The following is a 20,597-nucleotide window of genomic DNA, read 5'->3' on the forward strand; positions in this document are numbered from 1 at the left end:
AGACTGTCATGGCTGCGCCCATTACGGCAACCTTGGTAACTAAGTCACGGAGCAGCCCGTGGATGTCCAAGTGCACCTAAGGCATAATCCTCAGCGAGTCACTCGCCACTGCACCTGACGTCTGACCACACAAGAAGTCGGGAAGTTGGCGCTGTGGTGTCTAACGGCCGATCCTAGGCTGAAACCTGACACAACTATTCTGAGCTCATACCAGGAGGTTTGCTGTAAGCTCTTGTGGATCTGATATCTGGTGGCATTGGGAATTGTATGAATGTAGCTCTCCCAGGGCAGGATGTACTATGAGGTTTGGCCATATTTCCAATATGCACCAAGCACTGTAAAGTCAAGCTTTCCGGAGCTTGGACCTGATAGGCAATGTTATCTATAGATGATGTTGCCCAATAGAAGCCTATGGACTTTTTTTTTCGGGAGACTTCCTGGAGATGTAACCAATAGGATCTCTTCCAGGGTTCGTTGTGGCTCGCGCATGGGCAGAGGAACTCCGGGTCATAAACTAGGCAGTCCCCTCACCACAAAGGACAGCTCTTACTGGTGAGCTGTCCTATGCTTAAATGATCATGCATACGATGTTACTAAATGCCCGTTTGCAAGCGATGATTGACGAGATGAATCACATCCAAAATGCAAAGATTGATGCATCTCGCCCCCAAACTTCAAAGAAAAAACCTGTACTCTGATAGACATTTTATCTGACAATGTATGCCTAGCTTGTTACCATGTTTCCAATCAGGTTGGTAATTTGAGTTCATGATTGAGCTATTTTACCATACTGTTACTTGCTCTCCTGCTGCATATTTTATATGAATTCATCATTATATCTGAGAATTATTTGGAATGCCAATTGCTGGGCGGCTTAACAAGTAATTCTTCATCTTTATCGGGGACTCTTGTCTCTGTGTTTCCTTGGAATAAATTGCTGATAATATTGGGATTCTATTCCAGGTACTGTATTAACATTTACATATTTTACTATGGACAATCTGTGTACTTTTTAATGTAATTTTTTAAGCATTGTGCATTAATAAATATTTTGCTTATATATCAGTTTTTGAATAAGTGAAGATTATTTAATTTATTCTATTTTCATACTGCAAATATGGGTGGGATGTATCGCAATGTATTTGCAATACATGATACATCCCGCCCAAGAAGAGTGAGAGCACATGAGCTGGGTGACGTGAATAGACAGAGGAGCCCATTTATCATTGTATGTGTGGGGTTAACCACAAATATTACGTTTCCCTGGATGTATCACAGAGGGACCGTAGCAGATATCTCTGATACCTGCTGCGATCCCTCCATTTCCGCCAGCAGCCGCATCCCCCATAGGTTTCTATGGGGGATGCGATGCTGCCATATTTACCAATTTCTGGAATGCGATGTATTCTATAGATTGGCCTCTCAGCTACCTATGGGCTACACATCACAGATTCAGCCGGCAGAGGGTTCCCCGGAAATGGGCGCTGTGCATGTGCAGTTATCGGGACCGCCCAGTAGCCCCGGCAGCACTCAGAGCACATTACAGGGACGGGCTCCTTTCTATGATACATCCCGCCAATGTAATCACATTCTGCAATGCAATCATGGTTTGTAATATTGCGCCTATATCACATTGCATATGTGATTAATAATAAATGGGCTGCAGAGGGAGAAAGGGGCATGACAGAGAGGCAGGTATGATACACTTGCCAACTCTCCCTGATTGTCAGGTATACTCCCTGAAATAGAAGTGATCTCCCTGACTCACTGGAGAGTCTAACAATATCCCTAATTGTATCTTACACCCATTATGAAGCTGTTATTTATATATAAAAAAACAGAGATATATACATTCAAATGGGATCATTAGTATTTCCCTGCATTGGGTATAAGGCACAATGATCCCTATGGCTACAAGTATTTTATGAAAAGTATCAGTGTGTTTTCATCACCAAATAGATTTTACTAACTGCTTTGGGGATCATTTACACTTGGATGTAAGTACATTTTATGACTGGCCTCTCAGATGTAGCAGCACACGCCCACTATACCGCTGCGTATATAGGTGCTGCTTTCACAATCTCCATGAAATGCTTTTTCAAAAGTAGCCAAGTATAGTGTATGAGCAGGCATGGCGGAACAGCTGTGTGACAGATAGAAAGGGAAAGCAGGATGGAGGATTTCAGCTGGGAAAGAGAGATGTAAGGAGAGCTGAGGAGAATAGTGAATCACTCCAGAGGAGAGAAACTTGTCCCTGTCACTAATATTATTCTGTACAATCCAGAGCTTCATGTAGACACATAGGGGGATATCTAATCTACCCATCAGGTCTACATAAAGATACCTCTATATGGAGGTGTTTGTTTGAGGTGGGGGGGGAGAGAGAGATTTATTATCGGGTTTTCTGCTCAGTGTAGACCAGTGGTTCCCAACCTCGGTCCTCAAGGCACACTAACAGTCCTGGTTTTGGTGATATCCAGGCTTGAGCACAGATGGTTAAATCAAAATAACGGAGGTACTAATTAAGTCACCTGTGCTCCAGTATGGCTATCCTCAAAACCTGGACTGTTAGTGTGCCTTGAGGACCATGGTTGGGAACCCCTGGTGTAGACCATAGGTTATAGCGACCAACACCATCTGAAGATTTTACTCTATGTTACATTCAAGGGATACTTAATATTTGTGGGTACTCCTGAAAATGTGTGTTGTCAACGAGATATCCCACAATTATTATTATTATTATTATCATGTTATGTCAGGAAAGTTGTATTAGTTGCTATATTTTTATTAAACAAAAAAAAATTATATGGTATAGAAGATAGAAAAAGAGTCTCAGCTTGCAGTAACATTTGGGCTTCTTTGCCAGCAGGTGGCAGCAGTGTGACTCGTTCTTGTATCATGTAAGAAAAGCATGTGGTTTCCCCGACGGGAATCCCAATAATCCAGTATATAAAGCTGCAGGGGCGTCTGCTGCACGGGTCACATCACTGGTAATGCATATCGCGTAGCACGGGAGCCCAGGATAAGCGAGATCTCCATCTCAGCCACGGCACTGATCATCCCCAGAGAAAACTTGGAACCACAGATTCACATAAGACTCCTGGGATTTTAATAAACTAATCAGGACCTAAAATTTTAGGACCCATCTCAGACCCACGGATACAAAAGAGCTACAGTAATACAGAGAACATAGGCTACAGCTGGACGGACCCTACCATGTCTTGGAACAATTTACTAACCATCACCCCACTGATATTTCTCCTACAGATCACCTTTAGGCATAGTAAGATATTTCATCATGGTTATATATCAAAAGGGCAAAGGCTTCTCTTCATAAGTGACCATTAAATATGGAGTTATTAATGTGTCTCATACTTTGTATTTGTTTGATACATTGATGCTTAATATATCTCTCTTAATGCTATTGTTTATGGGAGAACAGTGCTATGATCGTGTGTTCTGTTATGGAATATTGGCAAGCACAAAATACAACTAAAATGGCAATTAAAAGCTGAATTAAAACTATGTTTCCCATTCAGTGTGTTTCTCCATCAGGGTTCTTACCTTGCTGATCTGTCATAGTGAAATGTATACTATGTGTATAATTTCTGCATCTGATATTATATATTTCCTTTCAAACAGCCTCTGCCACAGACTACACTCTTTACCTTCATCGTACCACCATCAGGGCTCAGATTGGTGAAGAGATTCATATCACTTGTGAAGCCAGCACATGTGAGAAACCTGCTTTCATCTGGTCCAGCCTCGTGGACAATACATTAAGTGGCACAGTCAGCACTGTGGGGCAGAAGTCAACTCTGACCATGAAGATCAGCAGTGGGAGCAGTGGATACTATCGGTGTACTGTGTCCTGCAATAAGGCACCACCAGAGAAGCACTTCAAAATCATCGTCTACTGTAAGTGTTTTATGTAGGTAACAAGGAAAGTAAACTATTTGCTGGAGTTTTTGGAACTAATGACAGCTGTTGCACAACCTCTAAGAATGTTTAGTTCTCAGTCATTATTGTGTTTCTCAGTGGCATACATGATGATGTCAATGCGCTTTTAATATAGAGAATAGCAAAAGGAGATCTTATAATGTGAATGGGTATATTGTGTAAGATGATAAAGTCAGGAGCAGCGAGGGGGATAGAAGGAAAGAGACATAGAAAAGTGAAACATGGGCATGGTCAGTGGATGTATTAGGGAAAGAGCCATTACAGTATTGAAAGAATAAAATAATTACATAGTGATGTTATAGATTTAGCAACCACTGTCTTTACTATTGTACAGTGTTTATCCACCACATTGTAAGTTTCTTAGCGGCTGCTGCTAAAATATTTCCAATAGACCAACTGTATCGACATAGGGGTCTATTTACTAAGCCTTAGATGGAGATAAAATGGATGGAAATAAAATACCAACCAACCAGCTCCTAACTGTCATTTTTCAGCGACAGGAGCTGATTGGTTGGTACTTTATATCCGCCCAATTCATCTATCACCAAGGCTAGTAAATAGACCCCATAGAGAGGTTATTATCAATACAATGTGCAACTGTTCTATTATATAATTTCCACTAATAAGGGTCTACTGCAAGCTACTAGTCATAACAGGAGTATGTGTATGTCTGATTACGCAACCTTCCTGCACTTACCCCCATTACGTCTCTCGAGTCATAAGAGTAGATGTAGTGAAAAAGTGCATGGCTCCATACTTGCATGTGATCATTTCTGAAGCAAGCGTAGTACAAATCCACGCACGATAGATAACGCCGCTCAAACAGGCGTTCGCTCAGCTTTGCTTCTCTTACATTATAAATAAGTGGAACTAATGATTTGTTTACTGTACAAAGTGTGTCTATACCTTATTGTCGTGTATGGACTGCACTGACTAACCCTAGCATAATTATCCTCTTTTGTGGATTTATTGCCTGTACTTTGCTTACTGTTATTCACAGTAGTGTCTTATGCATTGTGCAATAATTCATTGAAATGTAAAAAATTTTAAACATGAATTGTGGGACTAACGTTCCATATATCTTATATCAACTGTTCTTATGCATTTTCATGGAGTGTTCATTTCAATGGGTCCATACTAATTAGCTGTTATAAATAGCTTTGTGTGTAAAACATTTCATGAAATAAGTAAAGAAATAAATAATTAAGAGAGAAAAGGAATATTATACAGCAAAGCAAAATATATTAATGTATCTGCCATATTATAGAGCTTTGTATTACATTTTATTAGCAAAATGTTTATATTTACATGGTTCTTCAACAATGTCTTAATCATATGTATTGTAACACATTAAATGTTCTGTTACAGCTTTTCCTAGCGATCCCATTCTACACATCTCATCGTCTGTGGTGGGAGAACAGTCCCGTATCACCTGTACACTCCCCAACGTCTATCCGTCTGTGAGGATGTCTGCTAAGATAATGCTGGGTACTGAAGAAGTGGTGGAATATAATGGCGCAGAATTGGCTGAGTATGACCAGGAGATAAATAGTATCAGCTTTTTCCATGACTTAGTGCTGGAGGAGAGTTACGAGGCAAAGAAGATTGAGTGTGTGGCTGAAATGGCATTACAGGATGATGAGGATGATGATGATGTTGATATCGATCCTATAAGAAGGCACACAACAATGGACCTTAAGCTAATGTGTGAGTAATAGTGCTACAACGTCTTTCTTTTGTAGGTAATGCGGTAGGTACTCTAGAAAAATATATTTACAAAAGACCTCTAAAACCCTATATTGACATTTGCATAGATGAATCATGAAAGTAAAATTCATTTGTGAACATTCTATTGCACTCCCATGTAATAATTAAACTGTTTCCTTCACATCATGACAGACAGCAGAAGCTGTGTCCTTGTGGTATCTTATACAGGTTGAACTCATTTCAGCTAGTGTGACATGACTCTCTGCCACTCATTTTATACACACAGTCATATACAGTGTCTGAAAAGCACATCGGTCAAGCTGTCAGTTACCATATACTACAGAAGCACCTCTCTCTCCTATTATGGCAACGTGCTGCAGATGGGAGAAAGACCGAACAATGGACTCATTCTAGAAGTCTCATTGACATGTTAATGATATACACTCCTGTGATTTTATGTATATTATTCACTAAGTAATACAGATTTTAATACACTACATCATATATGGACTCTTTCCTCTATAAGAATATAATTAGGATTAAATAGAATATTTTGTTCTTAACTAAGGAGCGATCACTGTCTCACATTTTGTCTCTATTTGCGGACATGAGCATGACCAATGTTATCTGTATGGCACTACGGAACCCATATGGTGCCTTATAAACAAAATATATAATAACATTATGTGTAACGGCATGACAATTTATTATAACAAATACAGCAAAAGTCTTATAAAATACTGTTCATTAGAAGATGCTTTGGAATTTAGAATATGAGCTCAGAAACAGAAATCTTCCCATACAACCTCTACAGCTGAGTATCACTGAGTAGCCAGATTGTAGAGCTAGAAGTCAGATTTGTTTAAAGTTCTTTGTCCTCATTTTCAGACCCTCCAGTAAAACCCCAAATCAGACTTCATCCATCCACAACTGTGAGAGCTGGTGAGGAAATATCTCTGGCGTGCAGCTCTGAAAGTGGATCCCAAGCTTACATCCAGTGGTTGAGGCTTGTTGATGGCAAGAAGCGGGAGATGCCCACTGATGAACAAGGGATACTGACTCTCTCCAGTGTAGAACCAGAAGACAGTGGGGTTTATATCTGTTGTGCAAAAAACAATGTAGGAGAAACATCTTCACAGGTGGAGATAACTGTACAAGGTGAGATGTTCCTCTAGGAATTATATCCGTGTAACACCACCTATTGTTCTCGCTGCATTGTAGGATCATGTATATTTTTTATTTTTATCACGGCCTGATTCAGATTCAGAGATTTACATTAAACCAATGTTTACTCAGATCTCCAATGCTTCAGGATCTGTGCAGATCAGGCCCACAGTGACATGTAAATGTGATTCTCATGGACCTGGCTAATACACATCCATCTGCTCCCCAGCCCCCTTCTACCCTTATGAGCATGTACAGGGGCCGGTGCATGTGCAGCAAAGCCCCATTTGCTATCTCAGTTCTGGGTTCCAGCACATTGTGTTCTTATCTATAATTGTTTATCAAACATTTACAGTAAATTGATTTGATCCTATTTAGGTGTCCCGGAAATCCCTAAGATAACCATCCATCCAGGAGCCACAGTGACAGCTGGACAGGCTGTTACAATTACGTGCTTTGCAAATGGTGACACAAACACAAATGTTACATTATGGAAGGTGTCAGAAGACCGGGAAATTCTTCTTCTTGACAAAGAAGGGAAATTCTCCATCAAAGCCGCCGATCCTGCTGACACTGCCGAATACAGGTGTATAGTTGAAAATCAGTATGGACTTGCTGAGACATCGGAATCGCTCACAGTGACATGTAAGTCTGTTTCTATTATTTATGGGGTGATGCGATTGGTGACATCTGGCAGCGCACACTTATAGCAATAGTAATACATAGTAAGGCATAATGCATCCTTTACATTCAGCTATTGCATATAGTTGTTCATATCTATAACAAAAAATCACCTAGAATCCTACGTTTAAGTTGTTACAGCGTTTTTGAACCAGACCCTATACTAAAATGACTGATCAGTGTACTGAAAAATATCTGACACAGCGTTTTCTGAAAACATAGGGGTGCTCTGCCTGCCCATCCAATCCCATGCCACCCTCTCTGGCCTCGACTTTCCCACAGTTTCCTAGTTGTGTTACAGCCAATGGTGTTACACTATCAACTGTTGGGTGAAAGGGTGGCAAAACCCTTTTTTATTTTGATGGGCATCCAACATTTTCTTCTGCCCTCACACTAATAAAAGCGTTTGCGGCAACACTTAATTAAATAATTTTTAGAAACATTTCTGTGTTAATTCCCATTCTTTGTTGTTTTTAACCATAATCACTATTCTCTGTTTTACATGATTTCTTCCATATGTGCATGTAATATGTGTGTACCATAACGCTTTTCTCTAATACCTGTACAAAACATCTATGAAGACAAAAGCTCTTTGTCTGTCTGTGCAGATCCTCCCAGGGAAACTGTCCTTTCATCTTCTGCCATGGATGTGAATGAGGGGGATACAGTCACTCTGACCTGTGTTTCTAAGGGAGACCCCAAACCCAACATATCCCTGTATACACTTTCATTGTCGGGTGAGAGTGTTCTCCTTTCTAATGGTCCAGTGGTAACATTAACAAATGTGACTAGTGGGATTTACCAGTGCCAAGCCAGTAATTTACTGGGGAGACAAGAAGACACACTGGAACTCAGGGTACAAGGTGGGTATTCTACAACTTAATAATAACTTTCAATACAAGTCAATGTGCCAATAAAGACAATAAAGGAGATGGTGTCACACAAGAGTTTTTTCTTCTGTTTTTCCTACAAAGATTGTTTTAAATGATGATTTCCTGATAAAAGTCAGCAGGAAAAACACTCTGATATACAGCTTTCGTGCTGAGTGAAAACAGCTTGTTAGACAAAACCTTTTAATTTATTTATTAACAGTTTCTTATATAGCACAGCACATTCCATTGTGCTTTACAATTGGAAACATAAATAGAACAAAACTGGGTAATAACAGACATATATATATAGGTAGGAAGGCCCTGCTCACAAGCTTACAATCTATAGACCTTTTAAGCATCAAAGTCACAGACTGGTAGCCAAATAGCTCTGAAAAATGTTCGCGATTTTGCCCAATGGTTTTTTTGGGGCTATCCAGTTAGCTCCCGTTTTTCTCATCTGAAAAGGTTACCATTTTCGCATGAAAACACATAAAATTTGTGATAAGTTCAAGGACCTATGTGTCTTTGCAATGGTGGCAGTGAAAACTGGGCACTTACTGGGGAACCTAGGAGGTCCCGAAAAAAATCAACGATAAGTGGCGGCATTTTGGGGGCTAATTGGATACCGGCCATAGTTTGATGTAACTGTCTAATTGCCCACCAGAATAATGAATAGTAAAAATATTGTGGGCGGGATGCACTATGATGAAAAATGTGGTCAAACCTCCGAAAATGCAGTTTTCAGAGGTTTGATCGCATTTCCCATATGCAGCAAGAACCGGAAAGCAATGTTTTCCTCGTGAGGTTCCCTCCCAGGGTCTCCCATGGCTCGCGCATGCATTGGCCATCATTCGTGCATATGCAGAGGGACTCCCGGGTCATAAACCTGAAAGACCTTACCTCGCAAAGGACAGCTCTCATCGGAATATGCTTAAATGATCATACATACAGTGTTACTTAACATCAGTATGACTGCGATCATTGGCGGGATGCCACGCATCCGAAAAATGATCCTTGAAGCATCCAGCCCTGTATATCACAACATGTCAATAACTAGTACTGAGAAGTGTAAGTTAAATATTTTGGTTTCTGTTTGTAATTTTATTTTGTTATTAATGTAATTACAATTTTAAAAGTTCCACCAAAAAACACAAAAGTAGATTCACGCCATCTCCGGTTGTGAAAGAGGGCAACAGTGTTAACAAGGTTTTCTTACTATGTTTGTCTTTAAACAGTTCCACCAAAGAACACATATATAACCATCACACCATCTCCGGTTGTAAGAGAGGGAGACTCTGTACACATAACGTGCACCTCAGAAGCATTTCCTGCCCCCATTCTGGTGCTGAAGATCAGGACAGAAAATGGCCTCATAGAGTTGGAATCAGAGAGTGGACAGTACAACATTTCACATACTGGTACCGGTGACATAGGGACATACATCTGTGAATCCAAAAATGAGGTTGGACAGCAAATAGCAGAGACCTTTCTGACTGTACAAGGTAAGAACACCATAAGAAACACTAGACCTAGATTAGTTAGTTATACTACTCCTCTGGGGGTTTCTTACTTTCTCTTTTAGTGCATATTTTATTCCTTTTTTACTGCAACTTACACAAATATTTTCTAATAATCTAATCACAAGTATGTGGTTGAATTGGTAACACAATTTAATACAATTTTATATTTTTCTGCTGATCTACACCTATAGAATGGATCTACTCTACATACCTGGAGGATATGTAGATTGTAAGCTTGCGCTATAGATTCTAAGCTTGCAAGCAGGGCCTTCCTACCTATATATCTGTCTGTTATTACCCAGTTTTGTTCTATTAATGCTTACAATTGTAAAGCGCAACGGAATATGCTGCGCTATGTAAGAAACTGTTAATAAATAATAAATATGTAATGCAAGGTTTTTCATGGGCAACAGTGTTAACAAAGTTTTGTTACTATTTTGTCTTTAAACAGTTCCACCAAAGAACACATATATAACCATCACACCATCTCCGGTTGTAAGAGAAGGAGACTCTGTACACATAACGTGCACCTCAGAAGCTTCTCCTGCCCCCATTCTGTTGCTGAAGATCAGGACAGAAAATGGCCTCATAGAGTTGGAATCAGAAAGTGGGCAGTACAACATTTCACATACTGGAGCGGGTGACATAGGAACATACATCTGTGAATCCAAAAATGTGGTAGGACAGCAAAGAGCAGAGACCTCTCTGACTGTACAAGGTAATGACACCATAAGAAATACTAGACCTAGCTCTGGGGGACTCTTACTTTCTCTTTTAATGCTTATTTTCTTCCTTTTTTGCTGCAACTTACACAAACATGTTCAAATAATCTAATCACAAGTATGTGGTTGAATTGGTAACATAATTTCTTTTAATTTTATATTTATGAGCTGATCTACAACTATAGAATGGATCTACTCTACATACCTGGAGAATATGTAATGCAAGGTTTTTCATGGGCAACAGTGTTAACAAAGTTTTGTTACTGTTTTTGTCTTAACAGTTCCACCCAAGAACACATATATAACCATCACACCATCTCCGGTTGTAAGAAAGGGAGACTCTGTACACATAACGTGCACCTCAGAAGCTTCTCCTGCCCCCATTCTGGTGCTGAAGATCAGGACAGAAAATGGCCTCATAGCGTTGGAATCAGAGGGTGGACAGTACAGCATTTCACATGCTGAAGTCGGTCACATAGGGACATACATCTGTGAATCTAAAAATGTGGCTGGACAGCAAATAGTAGAGACCCCTCTGACTGTACAAGGTAAGGACATCGTACGAAATACTTGACATCGGAGTCGTAACTGGGCACATCAGCAACCTGTGCCGGCACCACCCACTGAGCGTGCGTGACCTCATGACATTACGCAAACGGGGCATGCTTGGCAGCTCTGGTAAGTGTAGCGCTAGCCAGACATCCTCAGGATGCCCGATCGGCTGCAATAGTGTGCATGGTTCCTGTCTGGAGCGTCCACAGGATGCCCCATGGGTACTGCAGCGGCAATCCTGGCTGCAGGGTGCTGTCCTGGGCACACTGCTAGCCAGGTATAATGGCTGTTGGGTGGCGGCAATTCCACCCACAGAGCCTTTGTGCTCTGTGGGACGGCACCAGTCGCCCATAGCTAATTATGGCCCTGCTTGACATAGATTAGTTAGTTATACTACACATCCAGGGGTTTCTTACTTTATTTTTTAGATATTTTCTTCTTTTTGTAACTCAACTTATACAAAAACTTGAAAATAATCTAATCACAAGTATTTTGTTAAAATGGTAACACAATTTAATTCATTTTATATTTATGAGCTGATCAACATCTATAAAAAAGATCTACACTACATACCTGGAGGATATGTAATGCAATTTGATTCATGGCCAACAGTGTTAACAAAGTTTTGTTACTCTTTTTTGTTATTAAACAGTTCCACCCAAGAACACTTATATAAACATCACGCCATCTCCGGTTGTGAGAGAGGGAGACTCTGTACACATAACGTGCACCTCAGAAGCTTCTCCTGCCCCCATGCTGGTGCTGAAGATCAGGACAGAAAATGGCCTCATAGAGTTGGAATCAGAGAGTGGACAGTACAGCATTTCACATGCTGAAGTCGGTCACATAGGGACATACATCTGTGAATCTAAAAATGTGGCTGGACATCAAATAGCAGAGACCCCTCTGACTGTACAAGGTAAGGCCATCATACGAAATACTTGACATAGGAGTCGTAACTGGGCACATCAGCAACCTGTGCCGGCACCACCCACTGAGCGCGCGTGACCTCATGACATCACGCAAACGGGGCATGCTTGGCAGCTCTGGTAAGTGTAGCGCTAGTCAGACATTCTCAGGATAACCGATCGGCTGCAATAGTGTGCATGGTTCCTGTCTGGAGCGTCCACAGGACGCCCCATGGGTACTGCAGCGGCAATCCTGGCTGCAGGGTGCTGTCCTGGGCACACTGCTACCCAGGTGTAATGGCTGTTGGGTGGCGGCGATTCCACCCAGAGAGCCTCTGTGCTCTGTGGGACGGCACCAGTCGCCCATAGCTAATTATGGACCTGCTTGACATAGATTAGTTAGTTATACTACACATCCAGGGGTTTCTTACTTTAATTTTTAGATATTTTCTTCTTTTTGTAACTCAACTTATACAAAAACTTGAAAATAATCTAATCACAAGTATTTGGTTAAAATGGTAACACAATTTAATTCATTTTATATTTATGAGCTGATCAACATCTATAAAAAAGATCTACACTACATACCTGGAGGATATGTAATGCAATTTGATTCATGGGCAACAGTGTTAACAAAGTTTTGTTACTCTTTTTTGTTATTAAACAGTTCCACCCAAGAACACTTATATAAACATCACGCCATCTCCGGTTGTGAGAGAGGGAGACTCTGTACACATAACGTGCACCTCAGAAGCTTCTCCTGCCCCCATGCTGGTGCTGAAGATCAGGACAGAAAATGGCCTCATAGAGTTGGAATCAGAGAGTGGACAGTACAGCATTTCACATGCTGAAGTCGGTCACATAGGGACATACATCTGTGAATCTAAAAATGTGGCTGGACATCAAATAGCAGAGACCCCTCTGACTGTACAAGGTAAGGCCATCATACGAAATACTTGACATCAGAGTCGTAACTGGGCACATAAGCAACCTGTGCCGGCACCACCCACTGAGCGCGCGTGACCTCATGACATCACGCAAACGGGGCGTGCTTGGCAGCTCTGGTAAGTGTAGCGCTAGTCAGACATTCTCAGGATAACCGATCGGCTGCAATAGTGTGCATGGTTCCTGTCTGGAGCGTCCACAGGACGCCCCATGGGTACTGCAGCGGCAATCCTGGCTGCAGGGTGCTGTCCTGGGCACACTGCTACCCAGGTGTAATGGCTGTTGGGTGGCGGCGATTCCACCCAGAGAGCCTCTGTGCTCTGTGGGACGGCACCAGTCGCCCATAGCTAATTATGGACCTGCTTGACATAGATTAGTTAGTTATACTACACATCCAGGGGTTTCTTACTTTAATTTTTAGATATTTTCTTCTTTTTGTAACTCAACTTATACAAAAACTTGAAAATAATCTAATCACAAGTATTTGGTTAAAATGGTAACACAATTTAATTCATTTTATATTTATGAGCTGATCAACATCTATAAAAAAGATCTACACTACATACCTGGAGGATATGTAATGCAATTTGATTCATGGGCAACAGTGTTAACAAAGTTTTGTTACTCTTTTTTGTTATTAAACAGTTCCACCCAAGAACACTTATATAAACATCACGCCATCTCCGGTTGTGAGAGAGGGAGACTCTGTACACATAACGTGCACCTCAGAAGCTTCTCCTGCCCCCATGCTGGTGCTGAAGATCAGGACAGAAAATGGCCTCATAGACTTGGAATCAGAGAGTGGACAGTACAACATTTCACATACTGGAGTGGGTGACAAAGGGACATACATCTGTGAATCCAAAAATGTGGCTGGACAGCAAACAGCAGAGACCCCTCTGACTGTACAAGGTAAGGCCATCATAAGAAATACTAAATATAGAGTAGATTAGGGAGTTTCAGTAAACTACTGATCTGGAGTTTCTCACTGTCTCTTTTAGTGTTTATTTTTTTCTTTAACTTCAACTTACACAAAAACTTGAAAATAATCTAATTGCAAGTACAGTGGCGTCCCTACCTCGCATTGCACCGGGTGCGGGCAAGAATGGGGAGGCTGTATTCTGCGCAGTGAATAAGGGGCGTGGTCTCGTGTGGGGGGGCGTGGCCTCACGGCCTGAACCCCCCCGTTTTTTTTAAAACCGAGGGTGCCGAAGGTGCAGACTGCCCCCGGGGACCAGCCTGTGTGAAGTGCTGGCTCCCTCGCTGTGCTAGGAGCCAAGTGCTGCCTGTAATGCGGGGAGGTAGTACTTTGGTGTCACCCCTCGGCTGGTGACACCCGGGGACGGCCCGCACCCTCCGCACCCCCCTTGTGATGCCAGTGCGCATGTATTTGGTTGAAATGTTAACAGAATTTAATTTTAAGTGTTTGAGCTAATCTACACCTATTGAAAGGATCTACTTTACATACCTGGAGGATAGGTAATGCAATGTTTTTCCTGGGCATCAGTATTGTTGTTACAGATGAGAAGAAAAGGAAATAGTTTATGTGTTATCTCACTTTTCAGGGACAAGGTTAAGTGCTATTAATACAATAATTTCCTTGATTTTCATTAGAATTAGTAACAGCAATAACTTAGTAAGTATCACGTAACAGTAAAACTCACACAGGAAGCCATAAAATTGTTATAGAACTTCAGACTAAAAAAACTCATTAGAAAACAACTATTGAACTGTGTATAACATCTTATTCACAAAGGGCGTCTTAGTCTACTGCAATATAGAACCAATGGACTAATTTCATTTACCAAGCTGTTTTTTTTCCCATTTTTATAGTTTTCTCTATTAAAATATGACTGTCACTCCTATGCACAAAAATAAATAAATAAAACTTTTTGTCATGTAAAATAATTCATCGTTTTCAACTCTCCTTAAGAATAAGGGACAGTGCCAGGTTTTAAAGCATTGCACCTGGAATGTTATGTCCCTATAAATGTTCCAGTTTTTCAATGGCAACATTTACATAAAACAATTATTATTTTTCTGTGTACAAAATGCAATTATTATTGTTTATTCTTATAGTCTATGGTTTATGTTATTGTACAGATCATTTAAAGATGGAAACACAATGCAAAGTACATTAACAGGTTGACTTTTGATGTTCTGGAAAATAATCTGTTCACTACAGACTCAGGACAGGATGTACTACTGTACTACGCATCACATTTTGGATGCGGTACATTCTGCCATTTATTGGGTACATGCCGGTGTTAATAAAGCCAGTATGTACCTAGAATTGCGATTAAAATCGCAAAGGGCAGCTCTTCAAAAAAGTCCTGTTCTTTGCTAAGAGGGGTCTTCCAGGTTTATGAGGGATCCGATTGGATCCCTCTCACAGAAGAAGGTGAAAAGAAGCCTATAGGCTTCTATTGGGCAACACCATGTATAGGTGGTAGGTAGTCAATAAAGGGAGTAGAGTTTGGTGTGATATACTGTATAAAGGATGTGTGTTACAATTTGAATAAAATTATATTAAAAACAATATTGATGTTTTTGAGGGGTTGAATTGAAAATCATATGTGAGTTGGAGTAATAGTAATGGAGTAAATGAGCGGAATAATGTTAAAGGTTATTAATTTGTTTATAATATCACCCTTCACCATCCAGTGGCTTCATTGTATTTACATTTAATTTAAAATGGCAATGTTTATTTAGGCAAAACCAACCTGACTTTACCGTAATAAACATTTTAAAGTGCTAACTCTCCTAAACCTTCAGAAACCCGATAGCTACTACTTTTGTCCTATAGTGATTGTTCTAAATTGAGAATACTGTGCAAAGACATTACTGCACAGCATTCCTGAAAGAATCTATATTTGCTAAGCAGGTCACACTGGTGTTAAGCTGGGTACACACTGACATATATATATATAATTAATTGGCCAATATATCATGTGCCCGTCGGCCAGTGTGTACCAGCGATATACCTGTGCATATGTCAGATATATCTGTCCATCAGCCAACCACCCATACACTTGCAGCTGACGCCAGCAGGACCAGCGGCAAGTTGATGATTTTTCGTGTATGAACAACCATCATCTGCAGATATATATGCAGATCACTGGATCTGTTTTAGTTGTGTCCCCAGCTTTATACATCCTGGGGTGGGGTGGCACAGATTTTGTACCAGTGTCTTTGAACCTCTAACTACACCACTACAGTGTGGTGAACCAAAGCTGTTTAGACAGTCCCACATAAGATAGGCTTAAGTCCCCATACATCAGCAATTGTGCAATTTGCAATCGATTGTGTATAAAAATCTTTCCCTTTTTCAATCGATTGCAGATTGCAGAATTGCCACAATCGATTGAAAAAGGGAAAGATTATACACAAGATTGCAAATTGCACAATTGCTGAAATTAATTGCTGATGTATGGGGGCCTTTAGATGCAATTGTTCTGCAGCAAATTATATTTGCAAAATCTATTCAGATGTTGACAATCTATCTGGTAATCAAGCTTGAAACATATCATTGTTCCTTATGGTGAGCTACTGTACTAATCCAAGCCTCTGTCAAATTGCTGCAAGTTTCCTCCTTCACTATGGCATAACTAAAATTAAACTTTCTTCAAATATACAATTGATTACTTATAGCTTTATCTTTCTAAATCTTTAAAAATGCCACTTTATTTTCTTAGAAGATATTTTGTAAATGTGCAAATTGCCTATTCTGGGTCTGTGTACTTGCACCTGCACAGATTCTCATACTATATACAACTGCTGAAGATGACCTGACATTCTGTCTATAGAACCAGCATCTGTTGTGTCTTATAAATGCATTCATCACTTTGTCCCTTAGCCCTGTTCCTGTCAATCCCTCTCTAACCATCCCCCTCCTTGTCTCCTTTGCAGAACAGCAACAGAGACCAAAATTTAACCCCATCTCAGTGATCATTGGATCTGTTGCCTTTGTGTCAGCTGGCATTATTGGGGCAGTCATTTATCTTCTCAAGCAAGCAAAGGTGCAAGGATCCTACAGCCTGGTGAAAGCCTTGAGAAGCAAAGTGTGACATTACACATGTAGGTTTTAATGGACATCTTTATGTGCTGCTATGGAACAGTGTATTTATGTTACATAGGACCACCAGCTATAGCACAAGAAAGGCCAGTTCTGGCAAGCTATGTGCTATAAGAGTTCCTCTGTGAATGAATTCAAAACAAGCTTGTGCTGCCCAGAGCTTTGCCTTCTGGTACATATGGAGAACCTGGATGCTAAACCATAGTAATCCAGATATTCTGCCTGTCAAACAAAAAAGACTGAAAGACTGTGTTAAAGGACAACAACAACTATCTTGACTTAAACTGGATGGATCTTAGTGTGTGCAAAAACAATGTCTGCACTTAGATTTGCACTTAGACTTTCTATGGTGTGTGTACGTGTGCGTGTGCGTGTGCGTGCATGATTGTCATTATTTTAGTGTCTGAAAGCTGCTCATATTTATAGTTACTATTATTTTAGGCACATTGTTCGTAATTGTCCTGTTAGTGTGCTCGTGTACTTGTGGTAGAGATGTGTTACGTGTCATACATGTTAATTTGGCTGTTCTCCTTCAGCATAGCTGTAGCTCTTCTGATCTTTTGTTGGGCAATGAAAAGAGTGAACTAAGTAATTGGTAAACCCAAAAGAAAAGGGATTTTGTCAAAGTGAGAGCAAAGGAACAATACATCATTTCACTGGCAGATTTCTGGGAGGACCTGAAATTATTTTGAACTGATGCAGTCATTATATCCAAATGGTGCATATAGGAATATCCTATGACTTTCAGTGTCCATCTGGCAAGGATAATGTGTACAATATTTCCAGAAACTGTGCACTTTGGCATCATTTCATGAAATAAAACCAAACTAGATAATTCTAGTCAACAAAAAATTCTGTCTGGAATGTCTTAAGATTTAGGCATTTACCAGGGGTGCTCTCCCTGCGCACATTGAGCCTGATTCTGGGATTTACGCTAATGCAATCGCAACTGCATTCTCTCACGGATCGCAGTTGCTGAAATATGCTAATGCCTTCCAAAGCACAGCCGAGCATAGGGGCGCCCACTGCTGCCTTCTCATATCCATCCGACGACATGCAAAATCGGTAACATCGATGCACATCGGACAGTCACGCAACATGTAAGTCAAGGCTGACCAGCCGCAAACTCTGCAGTTCTCCTGACAAGCACAGAGGTCTCATGCTGTGAAGGAGATCGCAATGGATCATTTATGCACGCCTATTAAACAGCGTTTAGACGGTCCAACTCACCTGCATTTTCCTGACCACCCCACTCGTTAACATCCCCAAACACTGACTACCTGTCACTCACTTCGCTGTTTTTTTCTCTATGTGAGCATAATCGCGATGCAATTGCTGCGCGTGGGCAATGTGGCTTTCGCGCATGCATAATGGCAAACAATAGCTCGATCTGCGTGATTATCGGCTTTGCAAAAAACTCTGCATCAGGTTCATTGTCTATATTCACCTTTTTGCTGCTGCTACAGAAAATACCTGGAAAATAGCGCAGGCAGTTTTCCTTGTGATATTCACATGCCCTGTAGAGAAATTACTGGGGAATGGTGCTTTCAGCAGTTTCCCACAGATATGAGCAGGTGCTGTGTACTGTGACGCACTGCCAGAGTCTTCTCTGCGCACTGTTCAATTGCAAATAATGTACGTCGCAGTAACGAGAGGAATATTGTGTTTACTACCAGAAGGGCCTATTAAGCAATCATTTACTTGTATAAAGAGCTTTTTAGCCACTTAGGAATGTTTTGCTTGAATGGGATAAAAGTAAAACAATAGGAGATAAAATGGTCAATCAAAATCTGACTCCAAAGTTTCTCCCATCGGAAGGAAAATTGTTTACTAAGCATATTAGTGAATTTACTAGCGGCAGGGCCATCCTGTGCATGGCAGCTAGCGGTTGTACTTCATATGACCCATACAGTGGTTAAACCATTTTCATATGATCTGTTGCCGGATATATTACATATTGTGAATATCCTGCACTGTTTGAGTGTATTTGCCAGCAGTAGTGCTTTATGTATAGCCTAGCATCGCATTTGCTGTTTGCACTGCTATGAATAAAATAACACTAAATTTTGCATTATGCATTCACATGTCTATAACCAACAACTATACAGTTAGATCCAATCAACTGTTTAAAATCAATAGAATAGAGATTAAAGATAAATAAGAAATGTCCAGGATGCAATTTTTAAGCTGTCCCTATAAACACTGACTGCACATTTAGCCAGCATTGCAGATTTTTCCAGAGATTATAGTAGTACTTTTACACTCACTGGATGTTTAACAGCATGCTTTGTTTCTATATTACTTGTATTCTTCACAACATCATACTTGACTACCATAGTAATTTCCTCCCCGGGAGGAGCCTGGAAAGGAGACGCAGTAGGGCAATGCTGGAGGCTAGACTACTTGCGTCATTATCATAGAATTGCACCATTAGGCCACGCCCTCACCTCACAGATCTGCGGATTGCCGGTATTATTTACCCTATTCTGCCCACTTCACTAGGAAGTGGGCGGGATGCTGGAGGGGTGCCTACTCTTCTGGTGGTGCAGGAGGCTACCAAAAAAATCGGTAGCCTTCCGCAGGTTCCCTGAGAGTAGGCAATCATGGTGTTACTTGCATCTAGTGGGCACTGGGGGTGATTCAGCATCGGACGGAATTGCAAAGCTGCACGCTGGCTATAGAATATGATGTATGCACGCTGGCGGCTTTGCAATTCCGCCCTTGCAAATATGGAAATGCAGCAGGAGGTATATGACACCCTCTGCTTCATATGCGATCCCAGCACTGTGATTGAGGTCGCAGGCTGGGATCACCATTTCGACCATCGGTGGTCGATGGTCACAATGGTGGATGGCGCCGGGCCTCTTGCCAGCTAAGTAAGCCTCAGCTTACTCAGGCTGGCCGGCTTGCGAGGCCAGGAAACTGCATCCGTCGACGTAGTCCCTGGCCTTGCCACTCCCGGAAAACGGGACGGACATGCCCCCATTTCCGGAAACAAAGGCCAACCCCGCCCCTGCACCGCCCCTTAAATGCCTCTACCTGTCAAACAGGCAGTGGCATTGAAGGAGCTGCGTGCGATTACGCAGGACCCATTCTGCACACTTGATAATCAGGAATCTGCGTTCAGCATTACATTGCCTGCAATGCTGAATCAGCACCACTGTTCTTTATAGATGTCTCCAGTTTTAAAATTGAAAATGACTAATGTGGTTTTCTTATAGTCTATATTTTTATAAGCTCTTATGTTTAAAACCTGTTATGTTTGGTTCACACATTATATTGTTTATTATGAAAGAAAATATTTCAATTAAAATGTGATGCTTTTTAAATGTGGTTTGTTGATTAATTTCTAATGCATTGATTGTCTTGCGGTACAAAACAGTAGTTTGCAGGAATTTATGCTCTGCAAACTTTATTTGTTCTAGGGAATAGGATTACCAACCTAGCAAAAGCTAGTGGGTTTAAGGGCAACCCTCCATCTGTTCGCTGAA

General features: G+C 40.9%; 1 protein-coding gene across 1 annotated transcript; it reads left to right on the forward strand.

Annotated features, from left to right (window-relative positions):
* Positions 1 to 3,015: 3,015 nt before the first annotated feature.
* LOC148500815 (vascular cell adhesion protein 1-like) lies at positions 3,016 to 20,373 on the forward strand. Its single transcript, XM_088451295.1, has 13 exons — positions 3,016 to 3,283; positions 3,643 to 3,918; positions 5,329 to 5,667; positions 6,556 to 6,825; positions 7,210 to 7,476; positions 8,121 to 8,375; positions 9,620 to 9,886; positions 10,356 to 10,622; positions 10,908 to 11,174; positions 11,831 to 12,097; positions 12,754 to 13,020; positions 13,677 to 13,943; positions 16,941 to 20,373. Exons 1-13 carry the CDS (start codon positions 3,217 to 3,219, stop codon positions 17,096 to 17,098), a joined length of 3,234 nt encoding a protein of 1,077 aa, XP_088307421.1. The 5' UTR covers positions 3,016 to 3,216; the 3' UTR covers positions 17,099 to 20,373.
* Positions 20,374 to 20,597: the final 224 nt, after the last annotated feature.

The sequence above is a fragment of the Taudactylus pleione genome, unplaced genomic scaffold, assembly GCF_031769625.1.
Source record: "Taudactylus pleione unplaced genomic scaffold, aTauple2 ptg000546l, whole genome shotgun sequence".
Taxonomy (NCBI): Eukaryota; Metazoa; Chordata; class Amphibia; order Anura; family Myobatrachidae; genus Taudactylus; species Taudactylus pleione.